Here is a 22,198-nt window from a genome sequence, read left to right as displayed (position 1 = left end):
AAAAAAAAGAAAAAATACTTCAGACGACTAGAAAGAATTCAGGTGGTGAGGAGCCAGTAAGGATCACACACAATTTTACAACTACTGTTTTGAGGAAGTAGACAACCTTGAATACAATGTTTCAGAAGGCCAAAGGTACAGGCTTACCTCCAAGAATAATTTACCATCAAAACTGAGTATAATCCTACAGGAATAAAAATGAATAATGGAATGGAGGCTTTCCAAGCATTCCTGATGAAATGGAATGAGAGAGTTGTATAAACACTTTAAAGTTCAGGCATGAGTCAGGAAAATCATATAAAGGTAAACGTGAATAAATAAGCATGAGGAACTAAAAGATAATCTACTTACATTCAAATATCATAAGATGATTCATGTTTCCCCTCTGAATCCTGCCATCATCAAGGGTCATGGCTTGTAGTTGTCCAAGGACAAAAATGACATCACCATGATGTAGTGTCATGTTTCAGTGTGTCCAACTGTGGCTGATCAGACCAACATGAACTCAGAATGCTCTATCACAGATTTGACACAGATATGCCCATGTGAACATTTGGGGTGGGTACTCTAAATTTGCACATCCTGTGTCATCCTATGTTTCCTTTGAGCTGTTTCAATTCTGCTTTGCTCATATAGCACAGCACCTTCTCTGATGTGGGCAAGCCATGCTGAGCCATCCTGTGTCAGTGTCTCCCATGTCACACAATCATTTCCAAAGTTCTTGAGAGAGACCTTGAGAGTGACCTTGTGTCACCTTTTCTGACCACCATATGATCGCCTGCCCCATGTGAGTTCTCCATAAAAGTCTTTTGGGCAAGCATACATTTTGCATTTGAACAACATGGCCAGATCATCAGAGTTGTGCTCTCTGATAGTTTGAATGCTTGCCAGTTTAGTTCAGATATAGGGTGTGTTCAGGGAGGACCGGTACCTTTAGGGTGATGGCTGCCAACCCCTTTTTGGGGCTCTTTCCACCTTTGGTGTCTACCTGTTCCACCTAACTCTCACCTGTGGCTCCAAGAAGCTGCAGCATGTGTAGCGGCCACACCCCAGTAAACCATTTTGGTAGATGGTCCAAACCAGGTTGAGGGTAACCAAGGGTTCTCAAACCCACTAGTGAATTAGGGGGTGTATCTACCCCCGAGCTTGTGAAGACTTCCTCTGGTGGAATGGGCGGATGAGAACAATTTATTCCAATGGCCATGAAGGCTGATGAAGCAGGCAATGTGGAGCGCTTAGAGCTTGGTTAGACATCGAAGACACCAAGACCACTCACTACATCCTGAACCATTGCCAGCCGTCTTGACTCTGTCCTGCCACTGGACTGTGTTGACTCTGGAGGAGAGAGTAAGGCTGACGACTTTGTGTAACTCTGCCTCCCTTAAATCCAATTTACACACAAATCAAAAGACCTCATCCATACCATTTCACTATTATACCTCAAAGTCCTGTGGAAACAGACAAGTGATGAAGCAGCAAGTGCTGATACACTAGAAGCTGTAGTCACAACCCTGCATATAGGCGGCCCAGGCCGTAGGGTTGTTTCTCACTGGAAGCAGCAGTGGAAGTCAGCAGCCCCCTGGGTGTCTGAGCAGCCTTTTAAGGATTGCACTGCTCTCATCCTGGTGCGAGGAAGGGGGCTAGAAAAGGTGCCTAAACATTGTCTGCTTACCCAGCCCTGGTCTGATTACCTCAGCAGGCAGGGAATCCCACTATGCAGTCAAAACACAAAAAAATGTACAACATGTATGAAAACATCTGCAAAGATGATTCCACTCACCATCGGCACATGGAACATGCACACACTAACATACAAACACAAAATCCAGCAGACCTGAAAGAAGAACTGCTCTTGTTGCAAGAGAACTCAACAGTGGAGGAAAAAAGGAGTGGGCAGCTCAGAGATTTGGTGTACAGCACTGCATTTGCTCATCTGGGTCAGAACACTCACAAACATCAAGACTGGTTTGATGAAAATGATGGGGAAATTCAAAAGTTGCTTAATGAAAAACGAGAACTCCACAGGATTTACCAGCAGTATAGTTTATCTACCTCTAAGAAGGCAGCATTAAATTCCATCAAAAGCAAAGTACAAGCAAAGCTTAGAGAGATGCAGAATTCCTGGCTCAGTAAGAAGTCAGATGAAATTCAGTTTTATGCTGATAGTAACAATCCAAAGCACTTTTATGATTCCCTGAAAGCTATTTATGGACCAAAAACGTATAGTGCATCAAAACTATTCAGTGCTGATGGAGCCACATGGTTAGTGATAAGGACGTAATCCTAGAGGGATAGGCTGAACACTTCCATAGTGTTCTCAACAGACCATCATCAGTCAATGCTGAGGCCATTAGCCATTTACCTCAGGTTGAAGTCAATCCATCTTTAGCTGAAATTCCAAATGCAAAAGAGGTTTTGAGGGCTGTTAGGCTCCTTTCGTGTGGCAAAGCTCCTGGTGCTGATTCTGTTCCACCTGAGATTTACAAGGTAGGGGGACCATTGCTCATACAGAAGCTGACTTAAATTTTCCAGGTTATATGGCAAGAAGAGGTTATCCCCCGGGAATTCAAGGATGCCTCCATTGTCCATATCTATAAGGGTAAAGGGAATAGATTGTCCTGCGACAATCACAGGGGGATCTCTCTCTCTTAGTCATTGCTGGCAAAATTCTTGCTAGAGTCCTCCATAGGCTGATCCTTCACCTGAAAGAAGGTCGTATACCTGAGAGCCAGTGTGACTTCAGAAAGGGCCGAGGAACAGTCGACATGGTATTTGCTGCCCAACAACTCCAGGAGAAATGCCAGGAGCAGAATAGAAGTCTGTACACAACATTTGTAGATCTGACCAAAGCCTTTGACACTGTTAGTTGTGAGGGCTTATGGAAAATTATGTCAAAATTTGGTTGTCTGGAGAAGTTCATCAATATTGTACATCAATTTCATGACGGCATGTTTGCCTGGGTTCCGGATAATGGACAATGCTCTTGTGCCTTCCCAGTCACCAGTGGAGTGAAACAGGGTTGCGTGTTTGCTCCCATGCTTTTTAGCATGATGTTTTCAGCTATGTTGACAAATGCTTTCAATGAGGATGAAAACGGCATCAAGGTCAGCTACCATACTGATGGTAAGTTCTTCAATTTGAAAGACTATAAGCCAAGAGCAAAGTGGAGGGAGTGTTGGTGCATGATTTTCTGTTTGCAGATGATTGTGCACTCAGTGCAGCCTCTGAAACTGAGATGCAACAAAGTATGGATCAATTCTCTGCCGCCTGTGCTAATTTTGGCCTAATAATTAACACTAAGAAAACACAGGTGCTCCATCAGCCACCACCACACCATCCATACATGGAACCATCTGTTACAACAAATGGAGAAGTTTTGAGTGCTGTGGACAAGTTCACTTATCCTGGTAGTATACTTTCCAGGGATGTATACATTGACAATGAGGTTGATGCATGCATTGTCAGAGCATTGTCAGTGTTTGGGAGGCTCCAAAGAAAAGTTTGGGAGAGAGGAGGTATTAGACTGACTACCAAACTGAAGGTCTACAGAGCCATTGTGCTGACCTCATTGTTATATGCTTGTGAAACATGGACAGTATTATCAGCACCATGCCAGGAAACGAATTACTTCCATTTGAACTGTCTTAGGAAGATTCTGAGGATTACCTGGCAGGATAAGGTACCAAACACTGAGACCCTTGTTCGAGCTGAACTGCCAAGTATTCAAGCTATACTTTGGAGAGCTCAATTTGGATGCGCTGGCCACGTTGTTGGAATGCAAAATGTACACTTGCTAAGAAGACCATTTTATGAAGAACGTATGTAGGGCAGGTGTTCACATGGTGGTTAGAAGAAGCAATACAAAGATACACTCAGGGTCTCAAGAACTTTGGATTTGACTGTGCAACATGGGAGACACTGGCACAGGAGCACTCAGCATGGCATGCCCACATCAGAAAGGGTACTGTGTTCTTTGAGCAAAGCAGAATTGAGACAGCACAAAGTAAATGCAGAATGCACAAATTTGGGATATCCACCCCAAATATTCACACAGACTGTCCCCAACCTGTGGTAGCTCCTATTGGTTTGTTCAGCCAAACTCAGACACACTGAAATTCCACTTTATCATGAAGATGTCATTTTGTTCCTCTTCAATGATAAAGGACAACAACCAATCACCTTATCCTGCCAGGTGATCTTCCGAATCTTCCTAAGACAGTTCACATGGAAACCATTCAGTTTCCTGGCATGGCACTAGTAGGCTGTCCGTGTTTCACAGGCAAACAACAATGAGGTCAGCACAACAGCTCTGTAGACCTTCAATTTCGTCATAAAAGGAGTCTAATTAGACAATATCTAAGAGTGCTTGTTTTATATATTTTTATGATCTTAAGTGAAAAATGGAAAGTGAAGACTACACTAGATTTTACTCAACAGCAAAATAGTAGGAAAAATGAAGAAGGGAAAGTTAAAAAGAGGATTAATTAAGGAAGAAATTAGTCCTAAGCAAAACACATTCTAAAAATGGCGGAACAAGTTATGGTATATAAATGTGTATATATTTTTTAAAGACACTAATAGATTTGAATGTGTCCATGGGAAAGAGAATGGAGAAAGGCCATGAATTCTCCATGAATGGAGGAGGACCTTTAGTCTGTGCCATTTAAGGATCAGTTGAGGAAACTTGATATGTTGAACTCAAAGAACAGATCCAGGAAAGACATGCTGGCCATTTCAGAGTCTTTGGAGGACTGTCCTGTTGAGGAGATACGAAACTTGTTCTGTTTGCTCCAATGGCAGGACCAGGAGCAGTGACTCTTCAGAGTTGTAAAGAGACAAATTTAGATTATATGTCCACAACCTCTTCTTAATGGTCAGGAGAAGTTGAGTGAGCTGTTGTGAGAAGTGGCACCTGCCCTTCCGTGGAGCTCATCAGCAGGATGGCCACTGGTCCTGCAGTCGTCTTCTGTATAGGCTGGACCATTTGTCAAATACTCAAATTCTCTGTTTCTGCAGTAAAGCTAGTCTGATATTAAGTGTGATGACTTGGTGACCATAGTGCAAAAGGAGAGTTTAAGGAGTGAAAATAAGTTACTGAGAGAGACTAAATTAAGTTATGAGAATACCTTTCCCAGATGATCTCAAATATGTGAATGTGGGATTCATAAAATGAAAGCTTGCTGGTCCAACACTAAATATGATTAACCTCATCTTCTAGCTAGCTCACAATCTACCACAATTAGGCCCCTTCTACTTCACTCTCCCTCCCTCTACTACATATGACTTTTGCATCTTTTTCTTTTCTTTTTTAACCTTCTTTGTCTGGAATAATTTATGGTGCCTTGCCCATTTGCTGTATTTGTTTTCCTTTTGTTCCTTTTGTCTGAGGTGATTACAGAGCAAATAGTCTTCTAACGTCCTTTCCCTGTGTTTATATTATCCCTCTCTTTACTAATTTATGCATACATTTTCTTTCCCAGTAGAATATAAGCTCCTTAAGAGCAGGGACTAGATTTACTTTTTCTTTATATTTCCAATACTTACCACCATATTTGGCACATAGTAAGCCCTGTATAAAAGTTTGTTCATACTGTAAACTTAAGTTGCAAAAATGAAAGAGAAAATGGAACTATACACAGTTTCAACAATATCAAATATTAAACCAAATGTGAATGCTAGAACATTATAGGATCATAGATTATTATTCGGAAGGGAATTTGTAAGTCATCTACTTGAAATCGTTTTTCTTAGGGTAAGGAAACTCATTCTAAAACCTTAATCAAGAATTGTGAGGTGATAATCAGTAATTATTTGCATTTATGGTTTTGTGAATGTTTTTGAGTGTTCTAGAATTTTTTTCTCTTGATGCAAGTTACTTATATTATTAAAACTTAAAGGTAAGTGAAGGATGCCCATAAATTGAGGAATGGCTGAACAAAGTTGTGGTATATGAATGTGTTGGAATATGTTATTGTGCTGTAAGAAATGACGAAGGCAGCGGTTTCAGAGAAATCTGGGACGACTTGTATGAATTAATGTGGAATGAAGTGAACAGAACTAGAACAGTCTACACAGCAACTGCTACATTGTAAAGATAATCAACTTTGAAAGAGTTAGTAACTGGTCAACACAGTGACCAATCACTGTTCTAAAGAACTCATGATAAAACATGCTGTGCACGTCCAGATAGAGAGCTGGTGGACTGAGAGAGCATATTGAAATATTTTTTGTCTTTTTTTCTTGCCTTTTTTTTAGGGGAAGGGGAAACATGACTAATGCAGAAGTTTGTCTTGCATGACTATATAAATTTGTAATAAATTTTGTTTTTCTTGCTGCCTTATTTGAGGGGAGAGAATTTGGAACCAAAACATAATTTTAAAAGTCTCTGTATTTTAAAAATATAGATAAATGAAAAATAATAATAGTAGAGGTAGGTATATTTTTATTCTGTGTACAATATTTCTTTTAAAATAGTGATGAAAATTATTAAGAAATGACTAGCAGGATGATTTCAGGAAAATGAAGATGATATGTACCACTGTAGTAGTTAGGTAATATATGACAGTACATATAGCTTTACTTTTTACCCAGTTGGCATTTTTATCTTAAATTTATGGGGAAAAAAAGTTGTGTTCTTTTGTTAATATAATAGTGTCAAATCAAAGTAGATTTGGATATAAAAGGAATACACTTTCTTTCTGTCCCCAGCTTACTTAAGCGTCACCATATTTCATAAGTTTTTGTTTTCCATGCAGTGATACTATCCATATAATAGAGTATGTTTCTAAATTGTCTTAAAAACACTATTTAATTAACATTCAGTTTAATTATCATTCATTTGGCAATTACTTCTCTATAATAATGCATTGTGTTTAGGGTGGTGTGGAAAGTATGTAATTTCTTTAGGGTTCTTTTAAAGTGCCTTTTGGTATCCACAATACAAAAATGAAGTTCACAAGTAATATATACATAGCCAACATTCTGAAATAAATTTTATTGTATTTAAAAAGTTGTATATACTACTTTAATTCCAATCTCTTCTTTGAATCAGAAATGTTTTAAGACTGAACCTAACTTCCATTTTGTATACACGTGACAATTGATTATGTTGGTCCCATTTGAATATTCAGGCACCTTAGAAATGGTGCCACCTGTCAGGGGGCTTTTCTTGTGGAGATATGTAAAATTACTCTCCATGCTGTATTTTCCTTGATAAAATGCACATTTTTCTTCTGTCAAAAATTCTTCATTAGAACACTGTAGATATGCTTCGGAATTCTTTGTGAAATGAGAACCATAATAAAAACATGTACTTTAAAATATATATATATATATATATATATCATAAACAATTCTGTGTAGGATAAGAGAAAATAAGTTTTCTAACTCACATTTGTGCATCACTGTAAGGCTTAAGTAGTACATGGTTTATGATGGTCTCCCTGTTATTGAAATCCTCTTTAACAAACAAAATTGGCTAAGAAAATTAGCTTACCTTTTTGACAGGATTGTTTGTCACAGATGGCAACAATAGAGTAATTACTTTCATCTCTAAAATTAATTTTTTTGTTGACATTTATAAATTAATTATGAAAAACATCTTTTTGGACTTCAAGGATAAATTGTTTCAAAAACTGAATAGCAAGCTTTTTTGAGGAACTCTTTGTCACCTTAAATTCCGATTTTAATTCTGAATGTATTAGTATATTCTGTCATATTAATCCCATGTTTTGTTTTTTATAGGATATTACCAAAATGGGGCTAAGTGGTGCTGCATCCTTTTTAGTGTTAGAAAACAGATAGAACGAAGACAGTTGTTAATTGAGGCCACTCATAAGTGTCATTTGTCAATGAATACGAAGGATACAACTTATGATTTCTGCTTTTCACCCATCTTACCCAAACACATTTAAGGGAGTGCAGAATCATAGCACTTTAAATTTGCCTTGCTACTTTTATTTGGCTCTTTGAATTTTCAAACATTATCTTGACTCGTTTCAGCAATTGGCAAAACTTCATGCAATAATTGGAACTACAAACATAGCGTTTAGATGTTCATCTTGTCTCATTTAAGTATATAATCATTTTAAAAACATGCTGGTCTTTCCTAAATACTCAGCCCTGCCTAGATAACAGTGTGATAAGAACAAGAGAGTTTTCAGTACAAAAGAAAAGATATATTGGTGAAAATTAAAAGTAAAGGTCTGTTTTACTGTTGAAGTGAAAGATGATAGAGATACTATTGTACTTTTAGAGACAGACAAGTTGATTAAAGGATTGATTGTAAGTGAAATTCCTAGAGGTTTATAATACTCAAACAGAAAGCTCAGTCTCTATTTCTATTGATAACTAAACGTTTTTCTGCTTTGTTTCATAGCCACCTGCTGAACAAGCCAAAGCTAGACTGCAACTGGTCCTTGAAGCTGCTGGTAAGTGTTGATAATTATCTTTATTAAACAGAAAAATAAAGAAAAAAAATGAATTGTGCCAATATTGTATTTTAAATGGTGATCCTGAAATCAGTGCTTTCAGGACTCTTGCAAAGACTCTTTCTCCCTCATTCCCGAATTTGGGCTTAATAGCCATGGTGCAGAACCTGGAAGGGAAGTCTGGGTAGTCACTAAAATCATGTATTCCGTTCAAGTATTTCTTGTTGGGATGCAACCCCCTTTCTCCCCCCCACCCCAGGTCATATTCTTTCCTTTTGTTTTTAAAAATGAATGTTCTATTTTAAAACATATTCTGCTTTTGCGCTACATTGTAGTTTCATTAAAACAAAATGTCTTTTCTCTCCTTTGGGGGAAAATGAGGAAAAGGATAGCTGGGGGGAAGTTATTTCCTTTGAATCTCCTCTTGGTTAGATGAGACAACAATGTGATACACATTCTGACACAGTCAGTAAGTAAACATTTATTAAATTTCTGTTTTGTGTCAGGTACTGTCCTGAATATGGGGCTATAAACACAGGCAAAGGACAGTCTCTGTTCTCAAGGAGCCCACAGTTTAATGGGGGAGACAACATTCAAACACCTATGTACAAATAAAGTTTAGACAAGATAATTTGAGAGGAATCAATTAAAAAAAAAGGCACTAGAATTAAATGGCATCAGGAAAGACTTCCTGTAGAAAGCAGAATTTTGTATTTGTCCTTTTTTTTCAAAGAGCACCATGACATCAGAGAAATGATGACATGACTTGCACTTGACTTTGTTTGGAGTGAGGGAGGGCTATGCAAAGTCACCAGCCTCACTTTCCCCTGAGCTATCTGGATCCAGTGATGAGATATTCATCAGGATGACTGGAGACAACCCAGGATGCAGTGGGTAAGCCCCAAGTTAACTGGGCATCCTTTGGTCATCCAAATTGGCCTTCCTTTGGAGAGGAGAAGGAAGGGGTGAGCAGATAGAAGGGAGTGGATGAGCTGAGTTACCCAGCCACCTGGGTCCTCATTAAGGCAGCTCAGTCTCCTCACAGGTCTGTGTACATCCTTCATTTTCGAAGACCATGACATCAGAGAAATGATGACATGACTTGCACTTGACTTTGTTTTGTATGTAGAGGGAGGAGGAGCAAGGGTCAGATGGAACAAGACTGGAGTGGGGAGCAGGTTGTAGAGGACTTTGAACCTCCAGTTTTGTTTTGTTTGTTTGTTTTTAATTTTATCCTTGAGGTCAGATGGAACTGCTAGAATTTTTGAGTAGGGGAGTGATGTGGTCAAACCTGCATTTTAGGAAAATCAACTTTGACAGCTGAATGGAGAAAGGAGTGGAGTGAGAGACTTGTGGCAGGCAGAACCACCAGCAAGCTATTGCAGAAGCCTAGGCAGGAGGTATGAGGGCTTACACCAAGGTGGTGGTGATGTCAGAGGCAAGAATGGAGCGCATGTGAGGGATGCCACGAAGGTCAACTGAAGAGGCCTTAGCAACATGTTGGATTTGGGGGACCAGAGAGTTAAGTGTCTAGAATGACATCTACCTTGCCAGCCTAGATGACTGGAAGAATCTTTGTACCGTGGACAGGTAGCCATGGAAGTTAGGAAGAAGGGAAGATTTTGGGGGGAAAATACTGATTACAGCTTTGGACATGTTGAGTTTAAAGAGTCTGAGACATCCAATTTGAGATATCCAAAAGACAGATGGAGATGCAAGACTGGAGATTAGCAGAGAGGTTAAGGTTGGATTCATAAAAATATGAAACGCTTCACAAATTTGATTTGCTACAGGGAATTTCCACAAGCCACTTACCTTATGCTATATATCAAAATAGGGAATGTTGATCCCTTTATCCTGCGCTTTAGAAGTCTGTGTCTTTTTCCAGTTTTCTTTTATATACTCAATACTGATAGAGATAGTAAGTTTCTTATCTTTCTCAACTGTATGAGGACCATCTTGTTTGTACCCTTTTAACTCCTACTTTACTCTAAGCAAGCAATAGAGCTGTAGGAAAACTAATATGATTAACACATTGACTGGAGGATCCATAAAGTATAGTTAAAGTGTGAATGGTGTACACACCTTAACATGATATAGCTTTGAAAGAACAGTATTTTGTGAAGTCTAAGTAATGTCTGGTTATACTAATTTACAGTAGCATTATTTGAAATTAACTTATATGCAAGTATAAAAATTGACAACCCCCCTGAAATATTGCCATTATTAATCACTCTCTTTTTATGGCATATCAGGTGTTCTATTTAATATCAAATGTATTATTTTTTGATAAATATGAGTTTTCCAAAATGTTCTAATAAAAAATTTTATTGGCATTTCACCAAAAGTGAAATATAATGAGGTAACAATAGTTAAATAATTTAATCATCCTTCATATACATATTTCATGCACATTCTTACATGAGATTTTCTTTTTAAATGTTTCTAGTTTTTTGAGTGTTAAGTAACCTAAAGGACAATATTTGTTTTGATATGTCCCTCAAAATCATAATTTTCAGCAGTACAACTAAAGAGTTTTATTTCATAGTTTCAAATGTGTATATTTTTCTCTATATCTTAATATGTCTTTGAAGCACATAATTATAAAGCAGATGTGACAGCCTGGATCTCAAAGTGCATAATTTGTTTATGCTGCACACAGCTGTCTCTCCTCATTTTTTAATTTAGCATTCCTAAAATATATTTAAAAATACTATGTGTTATATATCATTTCAGACTAGACCCTGTGGATTTGCGTGACATTCAAAATATTTGCAACATTCTAAATTTTAAAACCCACATTTGGATTATGAAATTATGCTGAATGATACAAACCACCTGCTCAGGAATTAATTAGGCAGAGTTGCCACTTAACATGTATTATGCAACCTGTTTAGCAGAATAATAGCCGTATTATAATGTATAAAATGCTCACCCATTCTTATTACTCAATGATATTGAGGGTAAGAAATGTATTTTTCATCAATATGAAGATTTTTTCCCCTTCATCTGAAGAAGGGAGTCATAGTATGTGGATTTATGGACCCTTTAATGCTTTGAATCGAAATACGACTTCCCTCCACATTCAGTGACAGAGTGCCTATTGTTTCTTCATGAACCTTTTAAAATAATATTCTGTATACTAGGATACCAGAAACCTTTTAAAAATTTTTACCTGTAAAATTCACATTTGCAAAAGTCTAATTTGTAAGATGCTCAAGTATAACATGTTCCCAGCAAACAAAATCTCACAGGCTGCCTAAGAAACGTGAACTGAGACCTGGGTGCCCCCTTAGGGTCTGTTTGAAAATTACATGCTGAGAGACTGCCTGTCTCTTTTTGAGGCTCTGGTCTTTCAGTGTTACATATGCAACTTAATTTGTCCCCAAATAAATACCCATGTGCCACAGAGAGCAGACATCTCTGACTCTGAAAATGAGGACATTTACCGTATTTCTCTGTGCTTCCCGTTGCATCGCCCTGTGCCTTGGCCTACCACTAGCCTTACCGGCATGGACAGGCTCTCCTCATTTCTTGCTTCTTCATGTTTTGCTGATCTGCCTGCTCTAATTTTAGGGAATGGTTATCAAAGGTCACCATTATGCCACAAGTTGGAACTATTCTGAGCTGAGGCGTGCTCCCATAATGAAATAAAGATGGGAAACAAGAGCTCTCTCTTCAATAGACATTTCAAAGCCACCTCTTACATATTGAACACTGGGGGAGATACCAGACACACTGCTCTTGCCCTCAGGAAGTTCACAGTCTTGTGTCTCTGACACTTCAGCAGTGATGCCCATCAAGTCCTGGGCTAAGGAAACCATGAAAGGGTAACTGAGGCCCTGAGAGATCTGACGAGCGTGAGAGTTCAATGTGAGAATTCAGGCCAAGAGCCCATAGAAGAAAGCTGAAAGGCAAAGACAGATCAGACAGATGTAGCGTTGCCCCTTAAGGCTCACTGGCTGCTAAAGCCAATTTCCTCATTCTCGGGCTTAGTAGGAAGAGCCTGTGCCACATAAGTTCTATGCTTAAGGCTTCCCCTGAAGCGAATTATAAGCAGCATTTTCAGAAACCGACTTATGCCTTCAGAAGGTGACTTATGCCTAACTCTTCGTACCAAGGAAAGAAAACTCACTCCAAAGCTTATTTCAGACTTTCTGAATGAGATGATTCTTCACTGATTGGAAATATTCGTGCCAGAATTAGGAGAGAAAATTCAAAGGTGGTACATCTTTCTCATTTCCCAGCTCATCAAGTTCATCCTTTTACCCTAGCCCTGGTCAGATCAGAGTTCATTGAGATCATAGCTACCAAATAGAATATCCTTGTTTTTATAATTTTTAAAAATAGCGTTTTAAATACTAAAACAAAATGAGAGGCAGCAAGATGTGGTAGATAGAATTGGCCTTAGATTCCAGCCCTGAGCATACGTCTGATCTTGGACACAATCTGCCATTGTAAGCCTAGGCAAGTCACTTCAATGTGAGAATTGCCTCTGTTAATTCTCTAAACTCTTCTAAATGACTAAAGAATTGTTGCTGAACTCCAGTGGTAGGCATTTCCTCATCAGGATTTCCCTCTATCACTGGACTCTGGTTCTTTCTTCTCTCAAGGGAGGAAGCAGAACTAGGAGCCATTGGGGGTAATTGGGCAGCCTAGAATCATGCTAATTTAAGAGGAAAGAACAGAATCTTAAAGGATTACATCCCTGCTGTTCATGGTGGCATTGCCAGATATGCTGAGCCACCACTTGGCTAAGCATGGCATCTTGGCCAGGAATGTTAGGAGGTAGAAGGTAAGGCCAAGGAACTGAGGCTATGGAGATTGACGAGCTCTGTCAGGGTGTGAAGAGATAGGGAAATACCGAGTGAAATGGTCTTCCTAGAATGCATGGCAGTGGGGCACTATAGCTGGCATAGCAATTGAAGGAGTGATCGCTGCTTCCTACAGTCAGATGGTTTTGCAAGGCAGCCTGGCCACTAGTAACTGGTAGATTGTGATAGTGATTGTAGGCACCACTATTTTGGGACTTTCATATTTTGTCAGATGAACCAGAGCTTAGGTAGACTGGTGCTGGCCAGTACCTAGAGGCTAGAAAGAATCACTAAAGGAAGACATGCATTTGGGTCACATTCCAGCATCTGGCAATACCTAGAAAGTGAGACACACACCTGGTCACCATCACAGAGGTCCAGTAAGGGGTCAGCAGTTACATTTCCCCCAAGAGAAAGTGTACAGCAGCAGGAGAGTGACAGCAGGCAGTAGGCAGAAGACCAGACAGGCTGACTGTCATCGTCAAGGAGATGTGTTAACACTACCTAAGACTTTATTAATCTTTTCGATATCCATTCCATTTTTGGCTTATATGGAACTTGTGTTCAGTTGAAATTACCAGGTCTTTTTCACATAAACTACTGGTAAATCACATCTTCTCTTTCCTGTATTTATTACTGTAAAAAATACACACACAAAAAAAAAGTATGACTGAAAAAAAAATGAATTGGTCAGAGAGTGAAATGAGGGCTACCTACCTGATGGACTATCTGTATGTTTCTGGTCTCTGGGCATTGTCCAGTTGAAGGCCTTTAACATGGCAGGAACATTGCCAGTGGAAGATTTATGAGAGACCAGTTAGAAGAAGGAAGAGAGAGGAAATACCCTCACCCTTGAGCTTAGATAGCTGTCACAGTAATATAGGAATTTACATTTATCTGACTAGTTTTGTTTCAGTTGTCTGCAGTTTTTCTCTTCTTATCCTTTCCAGTCTCCTGTTGAATCTTCTGCACTCTGGCCTTTTTTTTCTTTTATTTTTTCCTAGGTATTTATATTTTCCTTGTAGAAAATCTGTCTTTCCCTTTGTTATGTCTGATTATAGCTTTTACAGAGTTACTTTCCCTTTAGGAGAGCTAGATCTGCAATAATTTTGAATACTCGTCAGTGTTTTTTTTGTTTGCTTACTCTTCTCTCTACCTTTATTTCCTGAACTGGGGCCTTGTGCCAGTCCCCTCCTACTCTTTTGAGTAGGCTTGTCACACATACTCAGTCTTATTCAATGTCCCTAGGTTCCTATTCTAACTCTTTCTTCCAAGGTTAGACTTCCCTGGATCTTTGAGGTTCAGAGGACTGGGTCTTCCATATCCGCTCCCACCCTCCCATGTTGTCTCAGGACACGACTGTAGGTATCTCAGAGTCTTGGGGTGTACCATGCTGCTATTGGTTGTTTGTGTTCCCTGTAACTTCCAAAAGTCCCCATTATGAGTTTGCAATCAACCTGGGACTATTTCAGGGGAATCTTCCACTGGTTGCCTCTGAACAGAGAAGCTGGTGGGCCACACCTGGCCTGACCTTTCTCTAGTCAGTATGGGAGGCTAAGGTCTTGTTTGCCTACTCTGGCTTTGTCTTTGCTGACATCCACTTTCTGAATTTTTGTGCATTTCTGGGATAAAAAAGGCACTCCACTGTAGTTTTTCTTTGGCTTTCTTGATCATTATTTGGTCTGGTACAAATTTCAGTTTTTCTAGAGTAGGTATTAGGAACTGGGCAACCTGACTCAGTTCACGCAGTGATTTTGGTTGGACCTTTGCCCTCTTGAGGTTCTAATCAGCCCATCCCTGATTCCTGAAGGATTCTCCTTACCAGAGATGCTTACTCAATAGGACAAACTTGTATATCAATTCATTTGTTGTGCAAAATTCATTTATTTTCCATAAACAGCCTTTAAACTTTGCATTTTGAAAAGCATAAACTTACATTTTGATTCTCTTTTGATATATATTGATTTCTCATGGTGCTGTGTGCTTCAGAACCTGGTTAAATTTCATGACTAAAGAGCAGAGCCATTTGAAACCTTCATTCTTCAATACATGTAGCTTCTTTTTCTTAAAAGAACGATATAGAGAACATTGTAATAGGTCAGGGATTGTGTTTTTAAAGATAATAAGTTATGAAAGATTATGCATTTTCACTTGATTAGAATGAAATTTTTCCATTGAGCTTAAATTAGTGGACCTCCCAAAAGTTCCAGAAAGAAATTGCCTTGTTTTAGTGTCAAATCAAACATTTAACATTTGATGTTCATTCAACCTTCAGTTTCTCTTAATAAAACTCCAAAGCACAGACACTACAACAGTTTGAGGACGCTAGAGAATTATTACGTAGAAATCCATCTCAGCTTTATAAAATTCACTCACCAGTTTTCTTATCACTTATAGATTTATATTTGAGTGACTGTGACTTCTCTCTCCTAATTTTTAGCTAGAAGAAGCTTTCACTGGGAGTCTAACAATATCACAGCAACTTGCCATGTTTGAGCAGATGTTAAGCAGGCAGTAGTTGAATGTTAATTTTGAGAGGGTGGTATGTTTAAGCCTATCTAAAGTATGTTGCATGTGGGCTTTCCAGACTTAGTTACAATGCTGAGTCTCTGGGGAGAATTTTAAAGCTAAACCTCTTTCTTTTTCTCACTCTATATGGACTCTCTCAAGTCAGTATAAAGCAGATCATCCCTCAGCTAAAGCTCTTCAGCTTTTGTTATTGGGCTCAGTAGACCTGTAATTAGGCCTCCTGGCAGGCCTTGCAGGCCAGTTAATGGTCATATGGAGTTTCTGTGAGGCAGACTGGCTTTGTATAAATCCTGGGTAGGAATACGTTTATGGGTCACTTCCTACTAGGACCATGCTTTGTCTCTGTGCCCTGCGGGCTGACAGGGAGCAGGTTCCCTTGACCATGGACAGCTCAGTTTGCTACTCACAATCTACTCAGCTAATCCCCAGTGTAAACAGAGGATTTAGCAGGGCTTCTGTCACTTATAGTTGCCAAACCACTTGGGTGTCTGTGATTTCTTTCCCAGACTTCATTGTGAAAGATTGACAAGTGTATAGAGTTTGTGATCTTATTTGTATGTCAAATATACGTGTACAGTTTTCTTTTTGATAGATTTTAAAATGATTCAAGCAATTTATGAACTCAAGACATATATAATGAACAATGGGAAGTATACGAATATTGGCATACCTTAAAATCAGATCATTTTAGTCCTAAAATTTTTATAAATTATGACCAAGTCTTTTCTTCAAAATGACAATCTGGATATGTTGTGATGCTATATATGAATAAATAACATACCTTTTAAAGTACTTATATAAAATTTCAAGTTTCTGTAATACTACATTCAAAATAAACAACTAAAGTCAATTTTTTAAGGTAATGAATATTTTTTCAGTCTTCAGTTAATTGAAGCACCAATTCATAGGTCTACTTTTGGGATATGTACTTTATCTTGATTAAAATGAATTTTCATGGAACTGTTCACATCTAATTTTAGAGTTACTTAATACTTTTTAATTATCAGACCATATTTAGCAGCCATGGAGAGCAGTTAACTTAAAAATAGGGGTTTTTTCTGTTTTTCTTTAATCTCACATTGTATTATAGTTTTCTGTTTATTGTTTGGATTATATTAAAGATTGGATACAAAAAATGTAGATTTCTTGGATATATTCTGAAAGGGATTGAAATATATCTTTTTTTAAGCTGGTTTTTTCTTTTCTAAAAAAAAAAATCATGAATACTTTCCCAAGTCTTCCTCCTAAATGAATGGTCAATATTTTGTGCACTCTGTGGTATCAAAATAGTACGTGACAGATGTGGCTGAAAAGACCACATACGTAGACTCTATGATTTTAGTCTAGTGGAACTAATAGGATCACTCATTACATTTTAGATTCTTGGTTTGCTTTTTTTCTTTTATAATAAAAAACCTGTTTAAATAGGGTGACCTTTTGAGGAGGGGCAAACAGGGTGTCCAACCTCTTCCCCAAAATATACAAAGATATGAAGAATCAGGGGTGGTGGCAACAAGTAATTTTTTTAAAAGAATTAAGAAGTCACTTATGACTATTTAAAGGAGTTTTTAAAATATTGATCAATTTAGCAGAAAGATAAGATTTTAACTTTTTTTAATAAAAAAGAATGCTTTCTTCTGCTTTTTGAGCAAATACTAGAAAGGCAAGATACAAAAAACAGAGACTGAATTTTCCTTCCTAAAATAGAAGAAAATATCTTATATAGTTATGCATTAATAAGTTACTACTACTCAAAGCATGTTATACAAGACAGGCTGTCAGATAAGTACTTAGTATTTATTTCTTGACTACAGTCTAGTCTTACCTTCTAAACTTAATCAACAAATACTTACCAGATAGCAACTGTATGCTAGAAGCTAGCTTCTTCATTTCTCTCCAGCACAACTTTACTATTGATAACATGGAGTTCATGTTCCTTTGTCCCCAAACTCAGAGGCCTTTAGTAAAAAACCATTTCAGTTCAACTTGATAGTTGTTAGTTTTTAATGCCTGAAATATGAATCAACTTTTAGTTTTTCTATTTAGCATCAGTGTGAATGAACTTGAAAAAAGTTTGCTGTGACAAATTGTGACAACAAAGTGTGTTGGGGTTTTTTTGTTGTTGTTGTTGTTGTTATTTTAATTTTCTCAAGAAATTTATTCCGGAAGAGAAGTTGTACAACTTTAACCAAAGATATTTTGAAGAAGTATTTACCTTTTCCCTTATTTCTTTTGAAGAATGTTAATGAATACATCACTTATGAAAATGTTTAATTAATGGGATATATGGAATTTAAAATTATAACATTATCTACAAAGTTAAAATGTTAGAAATAGTTTTACCACAGGAGTAAGGTTTTGTATTTTGCAGTCAGCTGTCACATAGGAATAAAAGTTTTGACTTGGAAAGAATGGGAAAAAGTGAAGATATATTTTAAGAATATATTTTTTTGTCCATTTGTCTAAATTCAGTGTCCTTGATTCTATATTACAATGTAATTGTACTGTTAAAAATACATGTTGCACGTATATGAAAGACATTTTTATCTAGTGGTCACAAAGTAACCCAATAATCTTTACACGATTCCTGTGCTCTAGGTAGCTCATGAAAATGGGTACTCTCAAGAGTATCAGGCACATTTATTTGCCAAATTTAGATGTATAGGATGCATTTTCTTCCCTCCCTGGAAATTGTCTTGTTATTATGGTATTCCTAAATATTTCCATTCTTTTCGGAGAAGAATGCCAGCCACTGCTGAAGGATAAAAAATAGGTGGTAACCCATTGCCTGTTTACTTAGTCCTAGTGGTCAGTATTTCTACCTCTGCTAGATCTCATTGAAAATGATGAATTAACCTAAATACATGCACAGAGAGAGAAAGATTTAGCCACCATAAGTGCATAGTCCTATTAGACTTTACATGTATCCATTGTAGATTGGACTGAGCCAGTATACATACCTGTAAGATGTATTGAATTCCCCATATTTCTCTTACACAGTACTGTTCGGTGTTTATGTCAGGCTATGATGTTAGAATCAAAGCCTTTTACCTTCCCCTCTCTGAACTTGATAAATCTAACCTTAAAATAAACAAGAAAGAAGTTAAAGAGGTGAATAAAACTCTGGATAAGGTGGATATGATAGATCTCTGGAGAAAATTGAATGGGAATATAAAGGAATATACCTTTTTCTCAGCGGTACATGGCACACATACAAAAATTGACCATGTACTAGGGCATAGAAACCTCACAGTCCAGTGCAGAAAGGCAGAGATAGTCCATTCTTCCTTCTCAGATCATAATGCAGTAAAAATTATATATATATAATAAAAGGCCATGGAAAAATAGACCAAAAATTAATTGGAAACTAAATAATCTAATCCTAAAGAAGGAGTGAGTTAAACAACAAATAATAGAAACAATCCACAACTGCATTCAAGAGAATGACAGTAAGAAGATAACCTACCCCATCTTATGGGATACTGCAAAAGCAGTTCTTAGGGGAAGCTTTATATCTTTGAATGCTTACATGAATAAAATAGAGAAAGAGGAAATCAATAAATTGGGCATGCGCTGAAAAAGCTAGAAAAAGAACAAATTGAAAATCTCCAAGTAAATACCAAATTAGAAATACTGCAAACCAAAGGAGAGATTAACAAAACTGAAATTAAGAAAGCTATTGAATTAATAAATAAAACAAAGAGTTGGTTTTATGAAAAAAATCAATAAAATCGATAAACCTTTAGTTAATTTGATTTTAAAAAAAGAAAGAAGAAAACCAAATTACCAGTATCAAAAATGAAAGGGGTAAACTTACCTCAAATAAGGAGGAAATCAAAACAATAATTAGAAATTACTTTGCCCAACTTTATCCCCATAAATTTGACAATCTAAATGAAGTGGATGATTATTTTTAAAAATACAAAATTGCCCAGATTAACAGAAGAGGAAGTTGAATACTTAAACAATCCCATTTCAGGAAAAGAAATTGAACAAGCTAAAAGTGAACTCCCTAGAAAAAAAATTTCCAGGGCCAGATGGATTTACAAGTGAATTCTATCAAACATTTAAAGAACAGTTAATTCCAATACTATATAGACTGTTTGGGAAAATTGGGGAAGAAGGAGTCCTACCAAATTCTTTTTATGATATTCATATGGTTTTGATACCTAAACCAGGAAGAGCCAAAACAGAGAAAGAAAATTATAGGCCAATTTCTCTAATGAATATAGATGCAAAAATTTTAAAGAAAAAATAAAAAAAATGTTTTTAAATAAGATTTTAACAAAAAGAATACAGCAACTTACCACAAGAATAATACCTTATGATCAGGTAGGATTCTTACCAGGAATGCAGGGCTGGTTTAGTATTAGGAAAACTATTAGCATTATTGATCATATCAACAACAAAACTAACAGAAACTACATGATTATCTCACTAGATGCAGAAAATGCTTTTGACAAAATACAGCACCCATTCCTATTAAAAACACTGGAGAGCATAGGAATAAAGGGAACTTTCCATAAAATAATAAGCAGTATCTACCTAAAACCTTTAGCAAGCATTATATAAAATGGAGACAAACTAGATGCATTTCCAGTAAGATCAGGGGTGAAACGAAGATGTCCATTATCACAATTATTATTCAGTATGGTCCTAGAAATGTTAGCTGTAGCAATTAGAGAAGATGAAGAAATTGAAGGAATTAGAATAGGCGAAGAAGAAACTAAGTTAACACTCTTTGCAGATGATATGATGATATACTTAGAGAATCCCAGAGATTCAAGTAAAAAAACTACTTGAAATAATAGACAACTTTGGCAAAGTTGCAGATTACAAAATAAACCCACACAAATCTTCTGCATTCCTGTGTATTACTAACAAAGCCCAACAGCAAGAGATAGAAAGAGAAATCCCATTTAAAGCTAGGGTAGACACTACAAAATTTGGGAATCTACCTGCCAAAACAAATCCAGAGACCATATGAACACGATTACAAGACACTTTTTGCACAAATGAAGTCAGATCTAAGTAAGTGAAAAAACATCAGTTGCTCATGGTTAGGCCAAGCCACAATATAATAAAAATGACAATTCTACCTAAATTAATTTACTTATTTAGTGCCATACCAATCAAACTATCAGATAATTATTTTCTAGAGCTGGGAAAAATAATATCAAAATTCATCTGGAAAAACAAAAAGTCCAGAATAGCAAGGGAACTAATGAAAAGAAATGCTAGGGAAGGTGGCCTAGCTCTACCAGATCTCAAATTGTATTATAAAGCAGCAATTATCAAAACTACTTGGTACTGGCTAAGAAACAGAAGGGTAGACAAGTGGAATATGCTAAGGTACTCAAGATACAGTAGGCAATGAATATAGCAATCTACTGTTTGATAAACCCAAGGACCCCAGCTTCTGGGATAAGAACTCACTGTTCGACAAAAATTTCTGGGAAAACTCGATAAAAGTGTGGCAGAAACTAGGCGTAGACCAATGCCTGACATGGTACACAAGAATAAAGTCCAAATGGGTACGTGATCTAGGTATAAAGAGTGATACTATAAACAAATTGGTGGAGCCAAGGAATGGTATATTTATCAGATTTATGGAGAAGGGAAGAATTTTTGACTAAAGAAAAGATAGAAAGCATTATGAAGTGCAAAATGGATAATTTTGATTACATTAAACTGAAAAGTTTTTGTACAACCAAAACCAATGCAACTAAGATTAGGAGGGAAGCAGGAAACTGGGAAAGAATTTTTGCATCTAGTGTCTGTGATAAAGGCCTCATTTATAAAATATATAGAGAACTGAGTCAAATGTACAGGAATATAAGTCATTCTGCAATTGATAAATGGTCAAAGGATATGAACAGACAGTTTTCAGAGGAAGAAACTAAAGATGTCTATAGTAACATGAAAAGATGCTCTAAATCACTATTGATTAGATACATGCAAATCAAAACAACTCTGAGATACCACATCACACCTCTCAGATTAGCTGACATGACAGAACAGGATGATGATAAATGCTGGAGAAGATATGGGAGAGTTGGAACTCAATTCATTGTTGGTGGAGCTGTGAGCTGATCCAACCATTCTAGAGAGCAATTTGGAACTATGCCCAAAGGCTACAAAAATGTGCATACCCTTTGACCCAGCAATACATCTTCTAGGACTGTATCCCCAAGAGATCATCATAATGGGAAAGGGTCCCATATGTACAAAAATATTTATAGCAGCACTCTTTGTGGTGGCAACTGGAAGCCAAGAGGATGCCCATGAATTGAGCAATGACTGAATAAATTGTAGTCTATGAATGTAACGGAATACTATTCTATAAGAAATGATGACCAGGAAGACTTCAGAGAGGCCTGGAAGGACTTACATGAACTGATGCTGAGTGAAAGGAGCAGAACCAGG

General features: G+C 37.2%; 1 protein-coding gene across 1 annotated transcript in view; it reads left to right on the top strand.

Moving 5' to 3' along the window:
* Nucleotides 1-22,198, top strand: part of RSRC1 (arginine and serine rich coiled-coil 1) — a 438,530-nt gene that overhangs the window by 250,955 nt on the left and 165,377 nt on the right. The window contains exon 6 of the mRNA XM_072621533.1: nucleotides 8,378-8,429. Within this exon, the coding sequence (XP_072477634.1) occupies nucleotides 8,378-8,429 (52 nt within the window). The remainder of the gene's footprint in view (nucleotides 1-8,377; nucleotides 8,430-22,198) is intronic.

This window comes from Notamacropus eugenii, chromosome 6 (genome assembly GCF_028372415.1).
Source record: "Notamacropus eugenii isolate mMacEug1 chromosome 6, mMacEug1.pri_v2, whole genome shotgun sequence".
Lineage (NCBI taxonomy): Eukaryota > Metazoa > Chordata > Mammalia > Diprotodontia > Macropodidae > Notamacropus > Notamacropus eugenii.
The sequence above is the reverse complement of the archived record's forward strand: the minus strand, read 5'-3'. Positions and strand labels throughout refer to the sequence as shown.